The sequence below is a fragment of the Lepidochelys kempii genome, chromosome 23, assembly GCF_965140265.1.
Source record: "Lepidochelys kempii isolate rLepKem1 chromosome 23, rLepKem1.hap2, whole genome shotgun sequence".
Lineage (NCBI taxonomy): Eukaryota > Metazoa > Chordata > Testudines > Cheloniidae > Lepidochelys > Lepidochelys kempii.
Genome location: NC_133278.1, coordinates 12,814,048 through 12,837,533, shown reverse-complemented (window position 1 = coordinate 12,837,533; position 23,486 = coordinate 12,814,048). Strand labels below are relative to the sequence as shown.

The window sequence follows — 23,486 nt, the reverse complement described above, 5'->3', positions numbered from 1 at the left end:
GGAGCTGTGGAGGGATGGGCAGGGGGCAGGTGAGGGAGGCTGTGGGGGGATGGGCAGGGGGCAGGTGAGGGAGGCTGTGGGGGGATGGGCAGGGGGCAGGTGGGGGGAGGCTCTGGGGGGATGGGCAGGGGGCAGGTGGGGGGAGGCTCTGGGGGATGGGCAAGGGGCAGGTGGGGGAGCTGTGGAGGGATGAGCAGGGGGCAGGTGGAGGGAGGCTCTGGGGAGATGGGGAGGCTCTGGGGGGATGGGCAGGGGGCAGGTGGGGGAGCTGTGGAGGGATGGGCAAGGGGCAGGTGAGGGAGGCTCTGGGGGGATGGGCAGGTTGGCGGAGGTCCTGGGGGGGATGGGCAGGGGACAGGTGAGGGAGGCTCTGGGGGGTTGGGTAGGTGGGGGGAGGTTCTGGGAGGATGGGTGGGGTGGGGTTGTGGTTTTTCTCCCTGTCTCCTAGCGGACCCCTCCCAGCTCAGTACCGGATCCGATCCTCCCCCCTGCAGGTCTGCAGACTTTCCAGCCCAGCTCTGGATTTCCCAGCTGTTCCCTGGCTCTGCAGTGGGTCAGAACCAGGCCCGCCCCAGCTCCGCCCTGCCCCACCCAGATCCCTGTCTGTATTCCAGGCCAGACCCAGAACTTCCCTGGCTGAAGCCCCCGATGCTCCGGCAACACCTGATCCCTCCCTATGTACCAGGCTGGAACCAGATCCCCAGGTCCAAAAACTCATTAGCCCGGCTCTAGACCGGGGGGGAGGGGTGTCCCTAGGGCTGCGGAGCAGGAGTCTGTGCCAGCGGTTGCCCCCCCAACCCCCACCCATGAAGATGCAAGAGCCCCCCTTCCCGCCCAATCAAGACACCGGCATTCCTTGTCCATCCGCTTAGGATTTTATTTCAAAACGGTATTTCTTTTCCACGTTCTTTTTCTTTTTAAAGCTTTTTAAAAAAGGAGTAAATCGCTGGCTCAATAAATAAGGTGAACGTGACCCAAATAATAACAATAATTAATAATTAGCCAAACAACCCAATCTTGGCATAGATAATAAATTAAATAATTTAAAACAGCAACGTCCAATGGATTTATAAATAGCGTGAGGGTGGAGTGACCCAAAGCAAGGGCATAAATACAGAGATGGGGGGTCAGTTATATGGAAATACGGCCCAGCTGCGGGATCCGGGATGGTAGGGGGTAAACATCTGTAGGGGAACTTTGTGTCTGGGCAGCGCCCTGGCCTGATGGGACCCTGATCTCAGTGACTTTGTGTCTGGGATCTCCCCTCCCAGAACCAGGGAGAGAACCCAGGAGTCCTGGCTCCCAGCACCCTGCTCTAACCACTGGACACCACTTCCCTCCCACAGCTGGGGAGAGAACCCAGGAGTCCTGGCTCTCTTCTGCTTTTTCGCCATTAACTCTGCAGGGCCAGCAGCATCTGTGACTGTGGTGAACTTCCGGAGCACAGTGCCGCAGGCTTCCCAGGGCCGGCTCAGGCATGAGAGCGGCTCTTGCGCCGTCCTCACCCCGGACAGCAATAAATTCCCCCCCCCCACCCGCCCCCCATCAGGAAATGAAGGATGGGCCGTCTGTAATTACATAGCCCGGGGGTTGCAGTTCAGCAGCACGGCCATTAGGAGTCACTGCTGCCCTAGGAGGAGAGAAAGAAAGGATGATGAAAGAAGAGAATATAGAAAGAAAGAGGGAAAGGATGGGAAAATCAGAGAAGAGAGAGAGAGAAGAAAGAAGGAACGAGTGAACAAAGGAACAAAAGAAGGAAGGCGCAAAAGAGCAAACGAAAGAAGGAGCAAAAAACAAAAGGAACGAAAGAAAGAACAAGCAAATGAAAGAGAGGAGAGAAAGAACAAAAGAGAGAATGAAAGACAGAAGGAGCGAAAGAAAGAAGGAGAGAAAGAACAAGTGAAAGAGAATGAGAAAGAAGGAAAGACAGGAGAGGGGGAAGATGGAAAGGGGGAGAAGCAAACAGAGGAGGGTCCCACAGAAGGAGGGGCTGGGACAGCCCCAGTGCGGTAGGGATAGGAGTGAAATGCGGGGGGGGGGGGATGAGACTCTCCTCCTCTAGCCCTACTTCTCCATTCCTTCGCTTGAAGGGCCTTGATAACCCCCCTCAGATTGAGGGGGGGAGGAGAATTGTAACAAGAAATGAATACAAAAAAAGGAAAAGGCTAACGAGCCCCCTTCCCCCCATCTCCTACTGTAAATAAATAAATAAATAGTGGGTTGCATAAATAAGAGTTTGCTACATCGGGGGGGCTAGCCAACAAGCACCCCCTATTGGTGTGGGGGGGCCCTATGGGTGCCATGGCTGGGGGCAGGGTCCCTGCACCCCCTATTGGTGTGGGGGGGCCCAGTGGGTGCCACAGCTGGGGGGCAGGACCCCTGTGCCCTGGAATGCTGGATGGGGGACCCCAGGTGTCCCCGGGGCAGGGCCCCCCACCGCGCCGGTCGTCACAGCTTGTTGCGGATCAGAACCAGGGCGCGGGCGGCCCAGTCCAGGTAGAGGTGCAGGCTGTGGAAGAGGGCGTGGCCGGCCTGCACCACCGCCCAGTGGGTGCCGTGCGAGGGCAGCACGGGCAGCGGGTCGCTGGGCCGGGGCAAGTTCAGCCTGGACATCTGTGGGGGGGAGGGAGAGAGAGAGAGAGTGGGTGTGTGTCCAGCCCTGCCCCCTGCTGGGGGGGGTGTGTGCATGCACCCAGCCCTGCCCTGCCCCCTGCTGGTGTGTGTGTGTGTGGGGGGTCCAGCCCTGCCCCCTGCTGAGGTGTGTGTGTGTGGGGCGGGGTGTCTAGCCCTGCCCCCTGCTGGGGTGTGTGTGTCCATCTGTCCAGCACTGGCTCCAGCCCTAGAGCCCCCCAGGCCCCGCCCCTTGCTCCCAGCCCTGCCCCCACCACTCAGGCTGGGTGTATTCAGGTGCTGCCCCACCCTGTACCCGCTGCCCCAGGCCCCGCCCCCCATGCTAGGTTTGTCTCCCCAGGCCCCACCCCTTCCCCCAGGCCCCGCCCTGCCCCAGGTACCACAGGCCCCATCCCCCAGGACAGGTGTGTGTCCCCCCCGCCCCGTACCAGGTGCTCCAGGCGCTTGACCAGGCGCTCCAGCCGGGCGTGCAGGGCTCCCAAGTCCTGCTCCAGGGGCCGCAGCACCGGCCCCGCCCGGCGCAGCCACTCCAGGTGCTTCTGGTAGTTCAGCAGGTCCGCGCTGAGCCGCGCCAGGCCCCCGGGCACCTGGGGCAACGAGGGGATGAGCCACGACCACGGAGCCCCCACACTGGGGAGCCCCCGGGGCCTGCCCCGAAGATCTGCCAGGATCCCTGCCCAGCACCTGCTGGGATCCCCCTAGACCTGAGCCTCCCCCCCCTGCCCCCCACACCGCCCCATTACACCCACCAGGATCTCCTACGATCAGTGGCTGAGGCCCCAGTGGGGGAGAGGGGGGTGAAATGCGCATGGCCACTGGGGGCACCGCAGCCCCACTACGTGGCCAAGCATCTTTCCCCCCCCCCCCGCCAGCCCTGGTGGGAGTAGGGCCGGAGAGGTGGGGGGGCCTCAGCCCCTCTATATATAGATGTAAAGGGACATAAGCTGAGGATAGAACCCAGGCGTTCTGGGTCCCAGCCCCCCAACCACTAGACCCGACTCACCTCCCAGATCTGAGGTAGAACCCAGGAGTCCAGGCTCCCAGCCCCCCCTCCCCTCGACCCCCCTCCCCACCTAGATCTGGGATAGAACGCGGGGGTCCAGGCTGCCAACCGCCCCCCACAGGGTGTACCCGCTCACCTGGATGTTGGCCAGTTCCACAGCGCTCATGGACAGCACGGGCAACGTGTCCATCTTGTGCTCCCCCTCGGCTGGGTACCGGGATTTCTGGAGAGAAAGGAGGGGATCGGATCTGGTCCAGGCCGTTCCACCCAGCCCCCTCCCCTGGGAACGGCTGTGGGGCTGGGAGAGCCCTGTGTATTCTCACCACACCAGTCCCTCCCAACACCAGTCCCATAGACTGAAAGGAGATGGCGGGGGCAATACCAGGGTAGATGGACCTGTGGCCTGGGGTGGAGGAGGGAGGCCAGGGTAGCTGTGCCCAGGGTCTGATCCGGGGGCGGGGGCAGGTCCCAGGGTGGCTGGGGGAGACCCGGACGTACAAAGTGGTGGAACAGGTGTTTGGTGTCACTCAGCAGGTTCTTGGCCAGGCTGATGATGGAGTCGAAGTCGGCCCGGGGGTCTGAGGGCTTCAGGCGCGGGGCAGGGAGCCCCCGCAGCCCTTCACACAGACTCAGCAGCGCCACCAGCAGCCGGCACACAATGCCTGTGGGGGGAGAGAGAGAGGGGCTAAGGGGGGGTCTGGGAGCCAGGACTCCTGGGTTCTCTCCCCAGCTGTAGGAAGGGAGTGGGGTCTAGTGGTTAGAGAAGTGGGGGGCTGGGAGCCAGGACTCCTGGGTTCTCTCCCCAGCTGTAGGAAGGGAGTGGGGTCTAGTGGTTAGAGAAGTGGGGGGCTGGGAGCCAGGACTCCTGGGTTCTCTCCCCAGCTGTAGGAAGGGAGTGGGGTCTAGTGGTTAGAGAAGTGGGGGGCTGGGAGCCCGGACTCCTGGGTTCTCTCCCCAGCTGTAGGAAGGGAGTGGGGTCTAGTGGTTAGAGAAGTGGGGGGCTGGGAGCCAGGACTCCTGGGTTCTCTCCCCAGCTGTAGGAAGGGAGTGGGGTCTAGTGGTTAGAGAAGTGGGGGGCTGGGAGCCCGGACTCCTGGGTTCTCTCCCTGGCCAGCTATTAGCACAGCTAATATATTTATGGTGGCTAACCCCCTGCCCCCCTCCACCACCCCAGACATGCGGGGTGTGCATGTCCAACAGGTTGCGCTGCCCCCTGCTGGCCCTGCACACTGGGCTCTGGGGTGGGGTGCTCCGCCGGACCCCACACAGTGCCCCCCCCCTTCCCGGGGGCCGCTGGTTCTCCTCCGGCGGGGGCCGGCCGCATTCCTGGGACCAGACGGGCCGGCCGGATTCCGCGCATTCCCGCCGGCCGGGACCAGCCCATCGCCCACGGCTTCCGGCCCTCGCCTCCCAGCCGGGCCCGCTCCCTCCGCCTCCGGCCTCCTCGCTCTGCCCCTTTCGCCGGGATCTCTCTCTGTCGCTGTTTCGCCGTCGCCCCTCTCGCTTCCTCGCGCTCACCCTCTGTCTCGCCCGAGCCCGGCCCCGGCCCCGGCCCCGGCCCCTTCCGCGGGAACGGGGTGGTGGGCTTGGCTGGATTTTTGTCCTCGCTTTCTGTGTGGACGGGGTCGTTTTGTCCCCTTTTTGTCCTCGCTTTCTGTGTGGACGGGGTCGTTTTGTCCCCGTCGGGCATCGTCTTTTATGGGATGTCAGAGGGATAAAGGTCACGGCTCTCGCTCGTCCTCTCCCTGTTTTCCCAGGACCCCTGCGCCCCGCCCTGCCCCGCGCTGGCTGGCTGGCTGGCTGGCTGGCGGGATTCTCTGGCCCTGACGCGCAGCTGGCAGGGGCTGCCGGAGAAGCCAGCTCAGCTGTGGCCGGAGAGCTGCCTTTATCTCTCGTCTATCTCCTGCCTCCTTCCCTGGCCGCTTCCTGTCTGCTGCTTCCCTCAGCCAGAAGGAATCTGGGCCCTTCCCTTGCGCTATGAAGCTGGGCACGGAGGAGAGGAGACCCTACAATAATCAATTGGCCTGCGCTTACGAAAGACCCTACAATAACCAACCCCACAACAAGAAACCAGCAGGCACTTGTGACAGACCCTGCAATAACAAACCAATCTGTGTGGACAGGAGACCCTACAATAACAAACCAGTCAGTGTTTACGGGAGACCCTACAGTAACAAACCAATCTATGTGGACAGGAGACCCTACAATAACAAACCAGTCAGTGTTTACGGGAGACCCTACAATAACAAACCAGTCAGTGTTTACGGGAGACCCTACAATAACAAACCAATCTATGTGGACAGGAGACCCTACAATAACAAACCAGTCAGTGTTTACGGGAGACCCTACAATAACAAACCAGTCAGTGTTTACGGGAGACCCTACAATAACAAACTGGTGTGCGCTTATGAGAGACCCATGATAACAAGCCGGTGCACCTTCATGAGAGACCCTACAATAACAAACCAGCACGCACAGCCCTGGAGTTCACCAGAGTCCCCCCCAGCCTCATCCATGCCAGTTTGTTATTGTAGGGTCTCTCTGGGAAGGGGCTGTTATGATAGGGTCTTTTGCCCAGTTAACTCGGGACTCCTCCACCAGTTCCAAACCCAATGTGGCTGCCTCCCCCTGCCCCCTCCCCGCCCTACATCCTGCTTGTTGTAACCAAGAGTCACTTGGGGGGGCCACCAGCCCAGAACTGGGTGTGTTTTCACAGAGGCCCTGACACTGGGAGGTGGGGGGGGCAGTCCTGGCCTGTAGAGGGGCAGAAGGGCCAGGAACAACCCTGGACCACCCTTCCTCGAACCCCCAGCTGCATGGAAGAGGCAAATCCCAGGTTCCCAATGGGGCACGAAGGGGTTAAAGTCCCCCGCAGCCATAACTGCCCCAGGCTGGGGTTATTGGCGGTAACCCCCTTGTGTGCCCCTCCTCTATGCAGACCACACAGCTGGGCCATTCTAGTCCCCTCCCTCCCCCCCTCAAACCCCCCTATGCTGGGATCCCCCTTCCCCCTCCAGGCAGTCCCTGCCATGGAGCCGGATGGGAGTCGGTGCCCCCTAGAGGGGAGACACCCCGGGCCCCATTCCCTGCCCCCCTGAGCCAGCCAGTCCCTGCGCTGGGGCCAGAGCAAGTCCGATCAGTGTCCCCTGCAGCCGAGCCCCCAGCTCTTCCCCCCCCCACTTCCCCCGCTATGGTGGGATCAAGTGTCCTGCCTGGAGCCTGGGGGGCTGGTTTAGGTCCCTGCTTTGCTCCTCCAGCTACTTCAACCCTCTGTCCCCACGGCCTCCGGAAAGCAGCTTCCAGGGTCCGAACCCCGCTATGCCTGGATGGGGGCAGGGGGAGGAGGAGGAGGAGGTGGGGGGTGGAGGCAGGGGGGAGGAGGAGGTGGTGGGAGATGGGGGCAGGGGGGATGGGGAGGGGGCAGGAGGTGGGGGATGGGGGCAGGGGGGAATGGGGAAGGGGAGGCGGCAGGGGGATGAGGAGGGTGGATGGGGGCAGGAGAAGGAGGAGGTGGGGGCAGGGGGGAATGGGGAAGGGGAGAGGCCGGCGGGGGGACAGGGAGAGTGCATGGGGACAGGAGGAGGAGGGATGGGGGCAGGGAGAGGATGTGGAGGGGGGATGGGGATAGCTAGAAGGATTTACCAGTACTATAAATGAGGGTGATCCGTCATCCACCCCCCCGTGCATCCCCCCTCCCCTGGCCCCACCCCCTGCCTGCCCAGCCACCCCTATCCATCCATCCATCCCCCCTCCACTGCTCCCCACCCCCTACCTGCCCAGCCACCCCCATCCATCCAGCCATCCCCCCTCCCCTGCCCCCCACCTGCCCAGCCACCTGCCCCCACCCCTGGGAAGCTGACCCAAGGGCCATGCCGGGCCTCACCCCAGCGCCTGCCGGGACCTGCTCCCCCTGAGTCACTGCAGAACACCTGGCCCAGCCCCGGAGGGAGGGAGGGGCAGGGTGGGGCAGGGCCTGCCCGTGGGCTGCAGGGTGGAGGGGGTGGGGCAGGTGGCTGCCCATGGGGTGCAGATGGGACATCAACCGGGGCAAAAGAGGAGCGGGGTGGGCGTAGGGGGAAGAAGGGGAGGGGGTGCAGGAGAGGGGAGGGGGGTAGATTGGGGCACGGGGTGCCTGTGGGATGCAGGGGTGGGCGGGGGAGGGGCATAGTTTGGGGGGAGCCTGGGGGGTGCCGGGGACAGGCGGGGTAGGTGAGTAGGGGTGGGAGGGTGTGGGTGGGGGCAGTAGGAGAAGGGTGGGGTGCCCCATGGGGCAAGATGGGGAGTGCGCAGAAGGGGGGAGGTTTGGGTCCTGGGGGTGAAATGCTCATGGGGTGCAGGGTCTGAGAGGAGACAAGTCAGGGAGTGCTGGACTGAACCCCAGTGCTGCCCCCTCCCGCTGCTTTTCATTGGCCAGAGAGGAGAAGGGAGAGGGAGATATTGTGAGATGGGGGGCTCCCAGCTTGGGTCTCACACCCCAGAGATTGCACCGGGGCGGGGGGGAACCCTCAGAGAAACCCAGGAAATGGGGGGAGGGAATGGAATGGAAAGGAAGGAAAGGCAGGGGGGGGCTGTTAGGGCCTGATGGGGACCCCTCCCGTCAGACTAAGACACCTGCCACCTAGCAACGCAAGTGTTAATGGCAAGGGGCTCCCGCTCCCCAACTTCCAGATACTCCCTCCCCCGTCCTGCGCAAACAACCCTGAATTCCCCCAATCCTGCCTGTATACCCCCGCCCCAACCCCCCTGTATCCCCAAATCCCACCCTGCATCCCCTACCCCCAGGAGCCACCCTGCATCCCAGACCCCCTGCACTCCTCCAGTCCCCCTGCACCTCCACGGTCCCCCTGTGTCCCCACATTTCCCCTGCACCCCCATAATCCCCCTGTGTCCCCACAGTCCCCCTGCACCTTCACAATCCCACTGCAACCCCACAGTCCCTCTGCACCCCCACAGTCCCCCTGCACCTGCACCATCCCCCTGCACCCCCATAGTCCCCCTGTGCTCCCACCATCTCCCTGCACCCCTATTATCCACCATCCTCCTTTACTTCCCAGCTGTCTCTGGTGGGTAACCAGCCCCCAGGCCCTCCGGCTGTGGGAACCCTGCACAGACCCCGCCACCTCCCCAGCATGTGGGGGCTGTTCGGGGCCCCCCACCCCACAGAGCCGGCAGCGCATGGGACCCCAGGCCTGGATCCTCCCGGCAGAGGGGCTTGGTCAGGGTCTGGATTGTAAAGGGATTTGTAGGGTCCACTGGCTGGGGGAGTGCCATGGGATAGGAAAGGGTTAAACACCCACACCCACACACCCACCCCATTTGTGTAAATCAGCACAGCTCCATTGACTTATAGCAACTGTCCCCTCCCCCCACAGGTCTACACACACACACTCACAGGTGTACACAAGACCACACACACAAAGCTCTACACACACTCACACAGATCCCAGATCTACACACAGAGATCCACACACACACTCACAGATCCCAGATCTACACACAGAGATCCACACACACACTCACAGATCCCAGACCTACACACAGAGATCCACACACACACACACAGATCCCAGATCTACACACAGAGATCCACACACACACTCACAGATCCCAGACCTACACACAGAGATCCACACACACACACACAGATCCCAGATCTACACACAGAGATCCACACACACACTCACAGATCTCAGATCTACACACAGAGATCCACACACACACACACAGATCCCAGATCTACACACAGAGATCCACACACACACTCACAGATCCCAGATCTACACACAGAGATCCACACACACACTCACAGATCTCAGATCTACACACAGAGATCCACACACACACACACAGATCCCAGATCTACACACAGAGATCCACACACACACTCACAGATCCCAGATCTACACACAGAGATCCACACACACACACACAGATCCCAGATCTACACACAGAGATCCACACACACACTCACAGATCCCAGATCTACACACAGAGATCCACACACACACTCACAGATCCCAGATCTACACACACCCAATCTAAACAAGAGCATGCAGAGATCTATACACAGACCTACATACTCAGATCTACACACAGAGATCCACACACACACTCACAGATCCCAGATCTACACGCAGAGATACACACACACACTCACAGATCCCAGATCTACACACACCCAATCTAAACAAGAGCATGCAGAGATCTATACACAGACCTACATACTCAGATCTACACACATCTCTAACACACACACGTCCCAAGTACCCATCAGCCCCCAGGCTCTCCCAGCACTGTGGGGGTTACACAAACTCACGCTGCCCCCCCACCCCCCCATCCTTCCCCTTTACGCCCCTCTCTCTTCTGCAGCCCCCCCCCCCGAGCACCCTGCCCCTGGAGGAGCCCAGGCCCTCACCCCCCGCATGTAACACCCCCTCCACCCACAGCTGAGACCCCTCCAAACTTCCTACACATGTCACAGCTATCTGGTGGGGTGGCCACTAGGGGGCACTGGGAGCAATCCGGCCTGGGTCAGCCCTGGGCAGGGGAGGAAATCCAGTCCAGGCAGGCCCTTACTAGCCCCTCCTAAGGCACATAAGGAGACAGAGGCCCCACTCCCCCGCCCCACCCCAAGTCTCCCTCTTCCCCCAGCGCAGGCCCAGAGCCTGGCCCGGCCAGAGGCTACAGATACACCTAGCACAGGGGTGGGCGAATTATGGCCCGTGGGCCGTACTGCCGTTTTAAGCGGGCCCGCGAGCTGCACCACGTGACTTGGCCCCACTCCGGCTCTTACGCGCTCCAACGGGAGCTGCAGGGGTGGTGCCTACGGACGGGGCAGCGCACAGAACCGCCCAGCCGTGCCTCCGCGTAAGAGCTGGAGAGGGGACACGTCACTGCTTCTGGGAGCCGCTTGAGGTAAGTGCCACTCAGAGCCTGCACCCCCTGAGCCTCTCCTGCACCCCAACCCCCTGCCCCAGCCCTGATCCCCCTCCTGCCCTCCGAGCTCCTCGGTCCCAGCCCAGAGCACCCTCCTACACCCTAAACTCCTCATCCCAAGCCCCACCCCAGAGCCCGCACACCCAACCAGAGCCCTCACCCCCTCCCACACCCCAACCCCAATTTCGTGAGCATTCATAGCCCGCCATATGATTTCTATTCCCCAGTGTGGCCCTCGGGCAAAAAGTTTGCCTACCCCTGGCCAAGCATGTCACTCTGGGCACGTCCACACTGCCGGACACAGCCTGCGGCTCCGAGTCGGAGAGCTGGGGGTGTCGGAGCTGGGGCCCCGGCCTGAGCCTGCCCATCTCCACTGCAATCCAGAGCCTGCGAGCCCTGATTCCTGATCTGGGCCAGCCGCAGGGCTTCCATCACAGCATCAAGCCACCTGCCCTGCAGGTTTGCCCCACATCCAAAACAGACAAGATTGTATGTGGTCAGTATGTGGTATCAGCCACACAGGGGCAGGGGGTGTGTGGGGATAGATAGATAGATAGAGAGGGTGGCTGGGGATAGGTAGATAGATAGAGGGGTGGATGGGGTGGGTAGATAGATAGAGAGGGTGGATGAGTACGGATAGGGGGGTGGATGGGGATAGATAGATAGATAGAGGGGGTGGATGGGGATAGATAGGGGGTTGCTGGGGATAGATAGAGGGGTGGCTGGGGATTAATAGATAGATAGATAGATAGATAGATAGATAGATAGATAGATAGATAGATAGATAGATGGGGTAGCTGGGGATAGAGAGAGAGAGAGGTGGCTGGGGATAGATAGATAGATAGATAGATAGATAGATAGATAGATAGATAGATAGATAGATAGATAGATGGGGTAGCTGGGGAGAGGGGGGCAGCTGGGGATAGATAGATAGATAGAGGGGGCAGCTGGGGAGAGAGGGGGGGTAGCTGGGGATAGATAGATAGATAGATAGATAGATAGATAGATAGATAGATAGATAGATAGATAGATGCCGACAGGCGTATGTGGGGACGGATAGATGGAGGAGGTGGCTGGGGATAGCTAGCTAGACGGGGGGTGTCAGGGGACAGATCGATCAATAGGGCTGCACGTATCACTCGAACACAAGCACCTAGTCAGCAAGAAACCCCTCCCCAGAGACAGACCGGGCCAGGTCCCCAGCCGGAGGCACTCGCCGTGGCTTCGTTGGCTCCCTCCGGCCGAGGGACTGGTCCGTTATCCATCCAGCTGTGAGCCGCGTATCTGCCCACCTTGGTACGGCCTGAGCGTTTCCCCAGCCTGCCCCACAGCGCGAGATATGGTCGCAGCAGGCTACTCCATCAACGCGCCACCTGGGGCGTCCAGGGCACAGACATGCCCCTCAGTGAGCCAGCCGCATCTATGGGGCAAGAAACTGACCCACTGCGCGTGACCCATAGATCAGGTCAGATATGTAGGGCATGGGCATGCAGACATACATATACGCAGCCGTCGATAAAGGAGAAGAATCTGTCTACGCATTAAACACACCCTGAACCGTTCAGAGGAACTAGAGACCCACCAGACCCACACAACATGCTGGCAGTAGCATTGCTATAGACCAGGGTGGGCCAACTTTTTGGCCCGAGGGCCACATCTGGGTATGGAAATTGTATGGCGGGCCATGAACGCTCACAGAATTGGGGGTTGGGGTGTGGAAGGGGGTGAGGGTTACAGCTTGGAGTAGGGGCTCTGAGGTGGGGCCAGAAATGAGGAGTTCAGGGTGCGGGAGGGGGCTCCGGGCTGGGGCAGTGAGGTGGGGTGCAGGTGGGGGGGTGAGGGCTCCAGCTGGGGGGTGCAGGAGGGTGGGACTGAGGGATTCGGAGGGCGGGACGGGGATCAGGGCTGGGGCAGGGTGTTGGGGTGCAGGAGCAGGTCAGGGGTGCCGGCTCTGGGTGGCGCTTACCTCATGCAGCTACCGGAAGCAGCGGCACATCCCCGCTCCGGGTCCTATGCAGAGGCGCAGCCAGGAGGCTCTGCGCCCTGCCCCATCCACAGGCACCACCCCTGCAGCTCCCATTGGCCTTGTTTTCTGGCCAACGGGAGCTGCAGGGGCGGTGCTTGGGCCGGGGGCAGCGTGCGGAGCCCCCTGGCTGTCCCTACACATAGGTGCTGGAGTGGGGACGTGCCGCTGCTTCCAGGAGCCGTGCGGAGCCACCCGTGACCCCGCTCCCCGGCAGGAGCTCGAGGGCCAGATTAAAACGTCTGTAGGGCTGGATGCAGCCCCCGGGCCGTAGTTCGCCCACCCCTGGACAGCTGCAACTCGCTGGGCACTGGATATGCACCTAAGTGCAAGCAATAGACGGATTGGAAATGATCAGTATCAGACAGACACAGTATGTAGGTGTCTCTGTAAATATACACGCACACAGAGCAGAGTAAGCTATCTGTACATGCAGTGTATATATACACACACACACTATTATGTGAGCAGCATCTATCTCTGCATTAAATATTCCTAGGCTTGGCAGCTTGCAATTTCTATTTTCATCGTTTCGACAGATAATTCAATGTTGAAGCTCCCCGCCCCCCTTAAATTTGCACGCTTGTGCACAGCAATGGGGCCTAAGCATCTTTTAAATCCGTTTCAATGCTCCCAATTCCCAGGTGGAGGAAACTCCAGGGGGAAGGAGACACTATAGACTTGAAAAGAGAGGCCTGTGGGATCTAAAAAGTGATCACGCAAATTGTCCAGAAAAATAGCCCCAGAAAATACCCTTACATCCAACTCTGATACGTTCCCCAGCCGCAGTTTGCCGACTTTGCTGTCCATTTCAATGGCTGCGAATGGGACCAGTTGTTTGTTAGTTTGTGCCTGGGCAGTGAAATCAACGGCTGGGGCATTTACTGATAACAATCTCATCCTTCCAAGTCTAGGCAGAGACAGACTGCAAATGTAAAGCAACAAACCACAAGGTCCACACATGTCCTGCCTTCAACATACACCGTATGCTGATAATCTGCATCTAGAGAGACAAAAGCATCCATCTGTGCATTAAATATCCACCTACACATTGCAAAGGATCAATACAGCGCCTGCCCCAGACACAGCCTGGGGGCATCAACACACACGCTTCTGCAGAAGCCACGACATCGAGCTGTACAGCAAGACAGAAAGCAACCGTAACCGATCCGCACAACACGTGAAACAGACAAAGTACATGCAGCGTGCAAGTTCTAAATCCACGTGTGCAGGTAACTCTCCATGCACACACAGGGTCCAGTCACACGGCGCGGGCTAGAAAGAAAGAGAATTGCAAAGGAAGAAATTACTTCACGAAGCAGGGGGAAAAAAGAGCAGTAACATTTTTGGAAATTTAGGCAAAAAGGAAAAAAAAAAAGAGCAAAAAATCAGAACTTACTTTTCATGGTTTTAGGGTTGGCCGGGGCTGAGTGGCTCTGAGGCCAAGGTAATTTTGTGGGGTCCCTGAGTTTTAACTCTTTCTTCTCCTGCAATATTTTGTCCTTTCTTCTGGTTTGGATTTTAAAGTTTGTGGGTTGCTTGGCTTGGCTTTTTTTTTTTTGGTCAGTTGCTTTTTGAGTTTGTTTGGACAGTCGGGTGATGGCTTTTTTTTCTCTCTCGCTCGCCCACTTTTGTTGGGTTTTGGGGGGCAAACGTATTTTCTTCGCGGCCACCTGCTTTCCAAAAATCCCTGGGCTTTTTTGGATTACTTTTTTGAGGTAGATGGGGGGCGGGGGGGAAAGTGATCGTTTCCCTAGGCTTTCTCTACCAACACACTCACACTCACACACACACAAAAATCAACACACGCACACTTCCCACCCCGCCCACCCCCCCCGCAGGTGAAAAAAAAAAAGTGCCACACAACCTCTTCACTGTACTTTGTGTGTGTGTGCGTGCATGTCACACCACTACAAATTGCTCTTTATATACCAGGCGCAGGGCCCTCTCTGTAAGTGTGTGAGTGTTTTTTCAAAGGATGACACATCTTGACTCATTCCTTTTCCATTCAGAAAAAAAAAAAGGCAGCGCAAGAGAGAGAGAGAGATCACCACTCGAAAATCTCTTCCTCTGACTTGCCGTGCACGTTTTGAAGTGGGTGGCGTGCAATAGGGCAAGAGATGACACACATCTCTAGAATGCATTGCCAGTCAGTGCGCTCTCCCTTTAAAATTTTCTTGGGGGGAGGGAAAGGGTGATGAAGTCATGCTCTAATCCCACCGCTGCCACCACCACTACCGCTGGTGTCTCTGGGAGAGGCCTCACCCCCCCGCCACACACTCACACACACACACACACACACACACACATACACACACACACACCGGTGACTTTCTTTTCTTCCCCTTCACGCACACACCTGAGAGGAGAGCTGGCTGCTGGGGAGACTTTGGGAAGGGTAAAGGGGTATGAAAAAAGAAGGTGGGGGGGAAAGGTTATTGAGAAGAAAGAAGAAAGAAAGAAAGAAAGAAAGAAAGAAAGAAAGAAAGAAAGAAAGAAAGAAAGAAAGAAAGAAAGAAAGAAAGAAAGAAAGAAAGAAAGATGCAGAGGACCCGCAAGAGAGATGGCTGTCGTGATAGATAGTGACTGACACAACGGAGATCTGGCTGCTCCCCGTTGTTTTAAATCCGGTCTAGTGGGTCCACAGTGGGGATCAGGCCCTGTATCTCTGGCACTCTGGGGAACCGACTGATCCAGTGCCGCTGGGCGCCCATTATTGGCTGGCTGGGAGACGTGCGATGTGCTGGGCTTGCCTGCGGGCATGCTGGGTGCGGTCACTGGAATGCAGTGAGGGTGGGGGGTGAGATAACCTTCCCCATAGCCCCAGAGGGACAGCAGTGAGATCCATGACCCGTGTCCTTGGGGCAGTTCTGCAGCAGGAGCCATCACCCCATCTCCACTGGCAGTGACTGGCCTGTCACTGGGGCACAGTGAGGTCCTTGTGCCGGGGCTCGCACTGCATCACTGGGGCAAAGGAGGATCCCCGTGCCTGGGCTCACACTGCGTCACGGCGGCACAGCGGGATCCCAGTGCTGGGGCTCACACTGCGTCACTGGGGCACAACGGTATCCCAGTGCCAGGGCTCGCACTGCGTCACTGGGGCACAGCGGGATCCCAGTGCTGGGGCTCACACTGCGTCACTGGGGCACAACGGTATCCCAGTGCCAGGGCTCGCACTGTATCACTGGGGCACAGCGGGATCCCCGTGCCTGGGCTCACACTGCGTCACAGCGGGATCCCAGTGCCAGGGCTCGCACTGCGTCACTGCGGCACAGCAGGATCCCAGTGCCAGGGCTCGCACTGTGTCACTGGGGCACAGCGGGATCCCCGTGCCTGGGCTCACACTGCGTCACTGGAGCACAGCGGGATCCCCGTGCCGGGGCTCGCACTGTGGCACAGCGGGATCCCAGTGCCTGGGCTCACACTGCATCACAGCGGGATCCCCATGCCGGGGCTCGCACTGCGTCACTGGGGCACAGCGGGATCCCAGTGCCAGGGCTCGCACTGCATCACTGCAGCACAGCGGGATCCCAGTGCCGGGGCTCGCACTATGTCACTAGGGCACAGCGGGGTCTCTGTGCCGGGGCTCGCACTGCATCACTGGGGCGTGGAAGGGTCCTCATACCGGGACTCGCACTGCATCACTGGGGTGCAGCAGGGTCCCCGTGCCGGGGCTCGCACTGTGTCACTAGGAACCGGAGTTACTTCTCCCCTGGGTCCAGCAGGGCGATTCTGGGGAAATCTCCTTCCTTGTTTGCCTCTTAAGCAAGAGCCAGGCCCAATCGGTCCTCCCACACGTTCGGCTTCCCCTCCCCCCCACCCCCACCCCCCCGCCGATCTCCCCCCGCCCCCCCCACTCAGGGGATGAACGCAGGACAGCAGCCCGGGCCTGGGGGCACCAAAACGCTTCCGAAGGCTTAGGAGCAACCAATGCAGCCACCTGTGGGTTGGGGCACGGCGGCTGGTCATACAGGGACCCCTCGCTCGGTGCTGAGGTGCGGCCCCTCTGGGGGGGCTGTTTAGGATGCAGCAATGCACTGTGGCATGGGGGCCAGCACTGCCGGCTAGGGGAGAGCCCCTCCCTGCTGAGACCCCCCCCAGCACAGCACCCCCCCTGTAGAGCCACACTGGAAAAAGCACCCCAAGACCTGACTCCCAGCCCACTCTAACCACTAGTCCCCAGGGCCTTCATGGGGGGTCTAGACAATCGGGGGAAATCTCACCCCTAGAGCCCCAGGTGGGGTCACTGCGCTGAACTGAAAGTTGGGCTTTTCAGGGTTAAAAGGATTTTTTGGTTCCTTTGTTTCCCTCATTACATGTGGCAGTCTGGCCCCAAAGCCACCTCGGAAGGGGAGCCAGAACACCTGGGTTCTCCCCAGGTCTTGGAGGGGAGTGGGGTCTAGTGGTTACAGCGGGGAGGCTGGGCGCCAGGACATCTGGGTTCAGACTCAGCCCCACGTAAGAGCCTGAGTTGGGGGGCGCCCCCCAGGTCCCTCCCCAGTGCATTGTGGTCTGGTGGCCGGGAGATGAAAGCTTTGGCCTTCTGCTGGCTGGGGAGACGCTGACTGTGCGGCCCGGGGCCCTGGGTGGATTTCACAAGCCCCCCCCAGCCCAGGTGTGTCCCCCCGCCGGACTGAGAGCTGAGTCAAAGCCATGCTGGTCGGTTCAGAGTCACCCCTGGAGCCGCAGCTGCCGTCAAACTGGGCTTGACACGCTCCGGGCCCCCTGGCTTCCGGCTCCTCTGCGGCTGATGTGTCAGCCGGCCCTCCCCGCTCACAGGCACCATCGCCTGGGGCCCCGACTCAACCACCAGCCCCCACGCTCCTCCCAGAGCCGGGGAGAGAACCCAGGAGTCCTGGCTCCCAGCTACCCCCCCCCCCCCCGCCCCAACCACTAGACACGACTCCCCTTCCAGAGCCAGGGAGAGAACCCAGGCATCCTGGCTGCCACCTCACCCCCCCCACCCCCAACCACTAGACCCCACTCCCCTCCCAGAGCTGGGGAGAGAACCCAGGAGTCCTGGCTCCCAGGGTCCTGCTCTAACCACCAGCCCCCACTCCCCTCCCAGAGCCGGGGAGAGAACCCAGGCGTCCGGCTCCCAGCCTCCCCTCTGCTGGCCTGCTCTGACCCACATGCCTCCCAGGGGAGGGTCCCCTTTGCCCACTTTCTGCCTTCCCAGGCGCCCAGCGGGCGGCCGATGACTCTGTGTCTCTCCCTAGCCAGTGGGTGTCACTGGTGCCCCGATTTACAACCCTCCAGCCCCGTCTCCAGGCGGTCTCCCCCCCTGCCCCCGCCCGGCCCGTGGGTCAGCGGCTAGGCCAGAGCAATGGAGAAGTGAGAGGGGCGCTCACTGTTCTCCCCCATAGCTGCCCCCCCTGAGGGTTGCCGCCATGCCTGGGGTAGCAAGGGGATCCTATGCCCACTAGAACCATAGATAGAACCCAGGCATCCTGGCTCCTCCCCGCCCCCAGAGCTGGGGAGATAACCCAGGAGTCCTGGCTCCCAGCCCCTCAGCTCTAACCATTAGACCCCACTCCCCTCCCAGAGCCAGGATTGAACCCAGGAGTCCTGGCTCCCAGCCCCTCAGCTCTAACCATTAGACCCCACTCCCCTCCCAGAGCCAGGATTGAACCCAGGAGTCCTGGCTCCCAGCCCCACCCCTAGCTGTACCCCCTAGACCCCACACTTCTCCCAGAGCCGGGGAGAGAACCCAGGCATCCTGGCTCCCAGCCCCCCGACTCTCTTCTCAGAGCTGGAGAGCGAACCCAGAAGTCCTGGCTCCCAGCCCCCCGACCCCACCCAGCTCTAACCACTAGACCCCACTCCCCTCCCAGAGCCAGACATCCAGCTGGCCAGGTCCGGCCCATCCATGACCCCGCTCTGTGGGAGCCAAGCTCCCAGCCCACAAGCCCCACTGACAACCCAGCAGTATAAGGGCCCCACTTCACAGCTGCTGGGAAGGGGCCCCCCTCGGCCTGCTGGGAAAGCCAGCCTGGGGCCAGGGGGGAATATAGGCCCCATTGTGTCTGGCCCTGACCTCATAGGTCCATGGCCCCCACAGGGCTATCAACTGTGTGTGTGTTTGTTGGGGGGGTGCTCCCGGGTATCCCAGCCCCTCCTTTCCCAGCAGGGGGCACTGTGGGGCACGGGGTGGGGGCTCCAGCTGGGGGGGAGGTTTCCTGGCTACCCCAGCAACCCCTTTCCCAGCAGGGGGTGCTGTGGGGAGTGGGGTGGCGGCACTGGCTGGTGGGGTCCTGGCTACCCCAGCCCCACCTCTGCCAGCAGGGGGCGCTGTGGGGCACAGGGTGGGGGCTCCAGCTGGGGGGTTCCTGGCTACCCCAGCGTCTCCTTTCCCAGCAGGGGGTGCTGTGGGGAGTGGGGTGGAGGCGCTGGCTGGTGGGGTCCTGGCTACCCCAGCCTCACCTCTGCCAGCAGGGGGCGCTGTGTGAGCCTGGAGTAGCTGGGAACTGCCCCCCTGCCCCGCTCCCTCCAGCGCCCCCTGGTGGGACAGGCCACCCTTGCAGCTGCTCCGGGGCAGTGGGGGGGGGAATGAGCCTTTTCTGCGTTAAGCAGCAGCGTATCCGGCAGGCCCGCGGCCTGGCCGGCGTGTGAATGGGCCCAGTGTGCGCCGGGCTCGCTGCCAGGTCCCTCGCCATAGAAACCCCCGGCCGCAGCCGTAAACAGGCCATCAGATATTCCCCTCCCGTGCCCAGTGGCGGGGGGGGGGAGGCAGCGCGAGCCAGTGGAGGGAGCGGGGAGAACACGAGGGAGGGTGAGGAAAGGAGCTGCCGGGGGGGGGGCGGCACTGGACGGGGCCGGGCTGATGGGGGTGGGAGGACGGGGAGATGCCCCCAGAAGCCAGCGACCAGGCTGAGGTTCAGCCTGCAATATCTCAGCCCAGCGCTAGGGGGCGCTGCCCTCCATTCCCTTCCCCCCCCCCCCCCGGCCGTGCCCAGCCCCATGCCAGGGGACTGGGGGGGGCGGACATGCTGCTGCCCTCTGCAGGAGGCACTGAGAACTGCCCTGTCAACCCCTCTTTAGCTCTCCGACAAGGTTCCCCAAACCGTAAGGTGCAAAGGAGCGTTCGGGGGGTGGGACACGGCTGGGGCCCAGGCCAGCCCCCATCAGGGATGGGGAGGGAGCACCACCCAGCCCTACCCCCACCCTCAGTCCCTTTACCCCACCCGCGTCTCTCCCCCATGGCGCGGCAGCCCCACTCCCAAGCCCGGCTGCAGGGGGTGGCGGGGAACTCGGATAAGGGTAAGGGCGGGAGTGTGACCCTGAAGAGTCTGGGGACCACTGCGCTAAGAGCTGGGGAGAGATATAGAGAAAACTGTTTTACCAAAGACCGGGAAACTGAGGCACAGAGTAGGGAGGGTGATGGACTAAGGTCACACAGCAAATCAGAGGCAGAGCGACCCCAGGAGCTCCTACGCCCCTGCTCTAGCCACTAGACCCCACTCTCCTCCCAGAGCTGGGGAGAGAACCCAGGAGTCCTGGCTCCCAGCCCCCCACCCCTACATCAGTGTCTCTGGCACAATGGGGTCCCACGCTCACTTGGGGCCAGGAGCTTGTATCGTGATGCACTTCACACGGACATTTAATATCTCAGGAGTGAAAATCTCTCCTGATTACTTGTTTTTATTCTCTCTATTAACCTGGGAACGTTAACAGCAGGAAGGGGCAATATTCTTCTCTGGTATGGAGCCAAGGGCTAAACGACTGGGGTAGATGGGCCCGGGGGCTGATCATGGGCGGGGCGATGGGAGGAGGGGGATACCGGGATAGATGGGCCCAGGGGCTGATCACAGGGGAGATGGGAGGAGGCAGGATACCGGGGTAGATGGGCCCTGGGGCTGATCACGGGGGGTATGGGAGGAGGCAGGATAGCAGGGCAGATGGGCACAGGGGCTGATCACAGGGGGGATGGGAGGACAGGAGATACCGGGGTAGATGGGCCCAGGAGCTGGTCATGGGAGGGATGGGAGGAGGCGGGATACCGGGGTCGATGGGCCCGGGGGCTGATCACTGGGGGCGAGGATGGGAATGGGAGGATGGGGGATACCAGGTTAGATTGGCCCAGGGGCTGATCACGGGGATGGGATGGGAGGAGGCAGGATACTAGGGTAGATGGGCCTGGGGGCTGATCATGGGGGGGATGGGAGGATGGGGGACACCAGGGTAGATGGGTCTGGGGGCTGATCATGGGGTGGGGGGGGCAGGATGGTAGGAGGCAGGATACCGGGGTAGATGGGCCCAGGGGCTGATCACAGGGGGGTTTGGAGGAGGCAGGATACCGGGGCAGATGGGCCTGGAGGCTGATCACAGGGGGAGATGGGAGGAGGCAGGATACCAGGGTAGATGGGCCCGGGACCTGATCATGGGGTCGGGGGGCATGGGGGGGAAGTTTCTCAGCTGGTTCCCTGCCAGGGTGATGAAATTCTGTTATTTTCAGGGACAGCCTCTGCCGGTCAGTTCCTGTCCCGTCCCCCCCCCAACCGGTTTGCAAAACAAACACTTGGAAATCCTGACCCACGTCCAAGACAGGAAGGTCAAAGGGGGGGCTGCGGTGGGGGCGGGCTCGGGGCTGCGACTCACGTCAGCACCTCATTGTAATGGAAACCGAGCTGGGCCTGCAACCACCACAGACTACGGTGGAATAACATCCCCCCCCCCCGGCCAGTGTCCCCCCCACAGCCACTGCTCCCCCTTCTGGCCTCCCAGCCAATGCCCCCTCCCCTGCCCCACAGTGCCCCCCCATCCCATGGCCAGCACCCCAACTCCATACCCTGGGGGAAAGGGCGGGGGGGTGCGTGTTCAGGGCTGGGATGTGTATCCCAGCTTGGGGGTACAGGGCTGGGGGGGCACGGCATGGGATGTGTTAACCCGCGGGGGAGGGCTGGGGGTGCAGGGCAGGGGAATGTGTATCCTGGCTGGGGGGTACAGGGCTGGGTGGGGGACAGGGCAGGGGATGTGTATCCTAGCTGGGGGGTATGGGGCAGGCTGGAGGGGCAGGGCAGGGGATGTGTATCCCGCTGGGGGGTACAGGGCTGGGGGGAGGCAGGGCAAGGCAGGGGGGTATGGGGCTGGGGGGGAAAGGCCGGGGGACGTGTATCTCAGCTGGAGGGTAGGGTTAGGGGGGCAGGGCAGGGGATGTGTATCCCGGCTGGGGGATACGGGGCTCGGGGGCTGAAGGCCGGGGGATGTGCATCCCAGCTGGGGGGGCAAAGCTGGGGGGGAAGGCCGGGGGACGTGGATCCCAGCTGGGGGGCAGGGCTGGGGGGCGAAGGCTGGGGGACATGGATCCCGGCTTGGGGGGCAGGGCTGGGGGGCGAAGGCTGGGGGATGTGTATCCCAGCTAGGGGGGCAGGTCTGGGGGGGAAGGCTGGGGAACATGGATCCTGGCTGGGGGGCAGGGCAGGCTGGGGGAAGGCCGGGGGACATGGATCCCGGCTGGGTGGGGCAGGGCAGGGAAGGGGGGTCTGGGGGGCAGGGCAGGCGGGGGGAATGCCAGGGGACGTGTATCCCGGCTCGGGGGGTACAGGGCTGGGGGGCTGAAGGCCAGGGGACATGGATCCCGGCTGGGGGGCAGGGCTGTGGGGCGAAGGCTGGGGGACATGGATCCTGGCTGGGGGGCAGGGCAGGCTGGGGGAAGGCCGGGGGACATGGATCCCGGCTGGGTGGGGCAGGGCAGGGAAGGGGGGTCTGAGGCTGGGGGGGCAGGGCAGGGGATGTGGATCCCGTCTGGGGGGTATGGGGCTGGGGGGCTGAAGGGTGGGGGATGTGGATTCTGGCTGGGGGGGCAGGGCTTGGGGGGCTGAAGGGCGGGGGACGTGGATTCTGGCTGGGGGGGCAGGGCTTGGGGGGCTGAAGGGCGGGGGACGTGGATTCTGGCTGGGGGGGCAGGGCTTGGGGGGCTGAAGGGTGGGGGACGTGGATTCTGGCTGGGGGAGCAGGGCAGGGAAGGGGGGTCCGAGGCTGGGGGGGGGCAGGGCAGGGGACGTGGATCCCACCTGGGGGGGCAGGGCAGGGAAGGGGGGTCCGAGGCTGGGGGGGCAGGGCAGGGGACATGGATCCTGGCTGGGGGGCAGGGCAGGTGGGGGGAAGGCCGGGGGACGTGGATCCCGGCTGGGGGGGGCAGGGCAGGGAAGGGGGGTCTGAGGCTGGGGGGGCAGGGCAGGGGACATGGATCCCGGCTGGGGGGTATGGGACTGGGGGGCTGAAGGGTGGTGGACGTGGATCCTGGCTGGGGGGGCAGGGCTTGGGGGGCTGAAGGGTGGGGGACGTGGATTCTGGCTGGGGGGGCAGGGCTTGGGGGGCTGAAGGGCGGGGGACGTGGATTCTGGCTGGGGGGCAGGGCTTGGGGGGAAAGGCTGGGGGACGTGGATCCCAGCTGGGGGGGCAGGGCAGGGAAGGGGGGTCCGAGGCTGGGGGGGGGCAGGGCAGGGAAGGGGGGTACAGGGCTGGGGGGGCAGGGCAGGGGACGTGGATCCCGGCTGGGGGGGCAGGGCAGGGAAGGGGGGTACAGGGCTGGGGGGGCAGGGCAGGGGACGTGGATCCCGGCTGGGGAGCAGGGCAGAGAAGGGGGGTACAGGGCTGGGGGGGCAGGGCAGGGGACGTGGATCCCGGCTGGGGGGCAGGGCAGGGAAGGGGGGTACAGGGCTGGGGGGGCAGGGCAGGGGACGTGGATCCCGGCTGGGGGGCAGGGCAGGGAAGGGGGGTACAGGGCTGGGGGGGCAGGGCAGGGGACGTGGATCCCGGCTGGGGGGGCAGGGCAGGGAAGGGGGGTACAGGGCTGGGGGGGCAGGGCAGGGGACGTGGATCCCGGCTGGGGGGGCAGGGCAGGGAAGGGGGGTACAGGGCTGGGGGGGCAGGGCAGGGAAGGGGGGTACA

At 62.1% G+C, this 23,486-nt stretch overlaps 1 protein-coding gene across 4 annotated transcripts; it reads right to left on the bottom strand.

Annotated features, from left to right (window-relative positions):
- Window positions 1-856: 856 nt before the first annotated feature.
- On the bottom strand, window positions 857-14,822 carry IL11 (interleukin 11). 4 transcript variants are annotated; one of them, XM_073322151.1, is made up of 5 exons: window positions 13,993-14,822; window positions 4,133-4,296; window positions 3,771-3,857; window positions 3,060-3,218; window positions 857-2,613 (listed from the first exon to the last, which is right to left on the bottom strand). In XM_073322151.1, the coding sequence occupies exons 1-5, from the start codon at window positions 13,997-13,999 to the stop codon at window positions 2,449-2,451; spliced, it is 582 nt and encodes a 193-aa protein (XP_073178252.1). In that variant the 5' UTR covers window positions 14,000-14,822; the 3' UTR covers window positions 857-2,448. The 4 variants fall into 4 exon arrangements, with proteins under 4 accessions (XP_073178252.1, XP_073178251.1, XP_073178253.1 ...); XM_073322150.1 differs by lacking the exon at window positions 13,993-14,822 and adding an exon at window positions 5,153-6,555; XM_073322152.1 differs by lacking the exons at window positions 4,133-4,296; window positions 13,993-14,822 and adding an exon at window positions 5,153-5,216.
- Window positions 14,823-23,486: the final 8,664 nt, after the last annotated feature.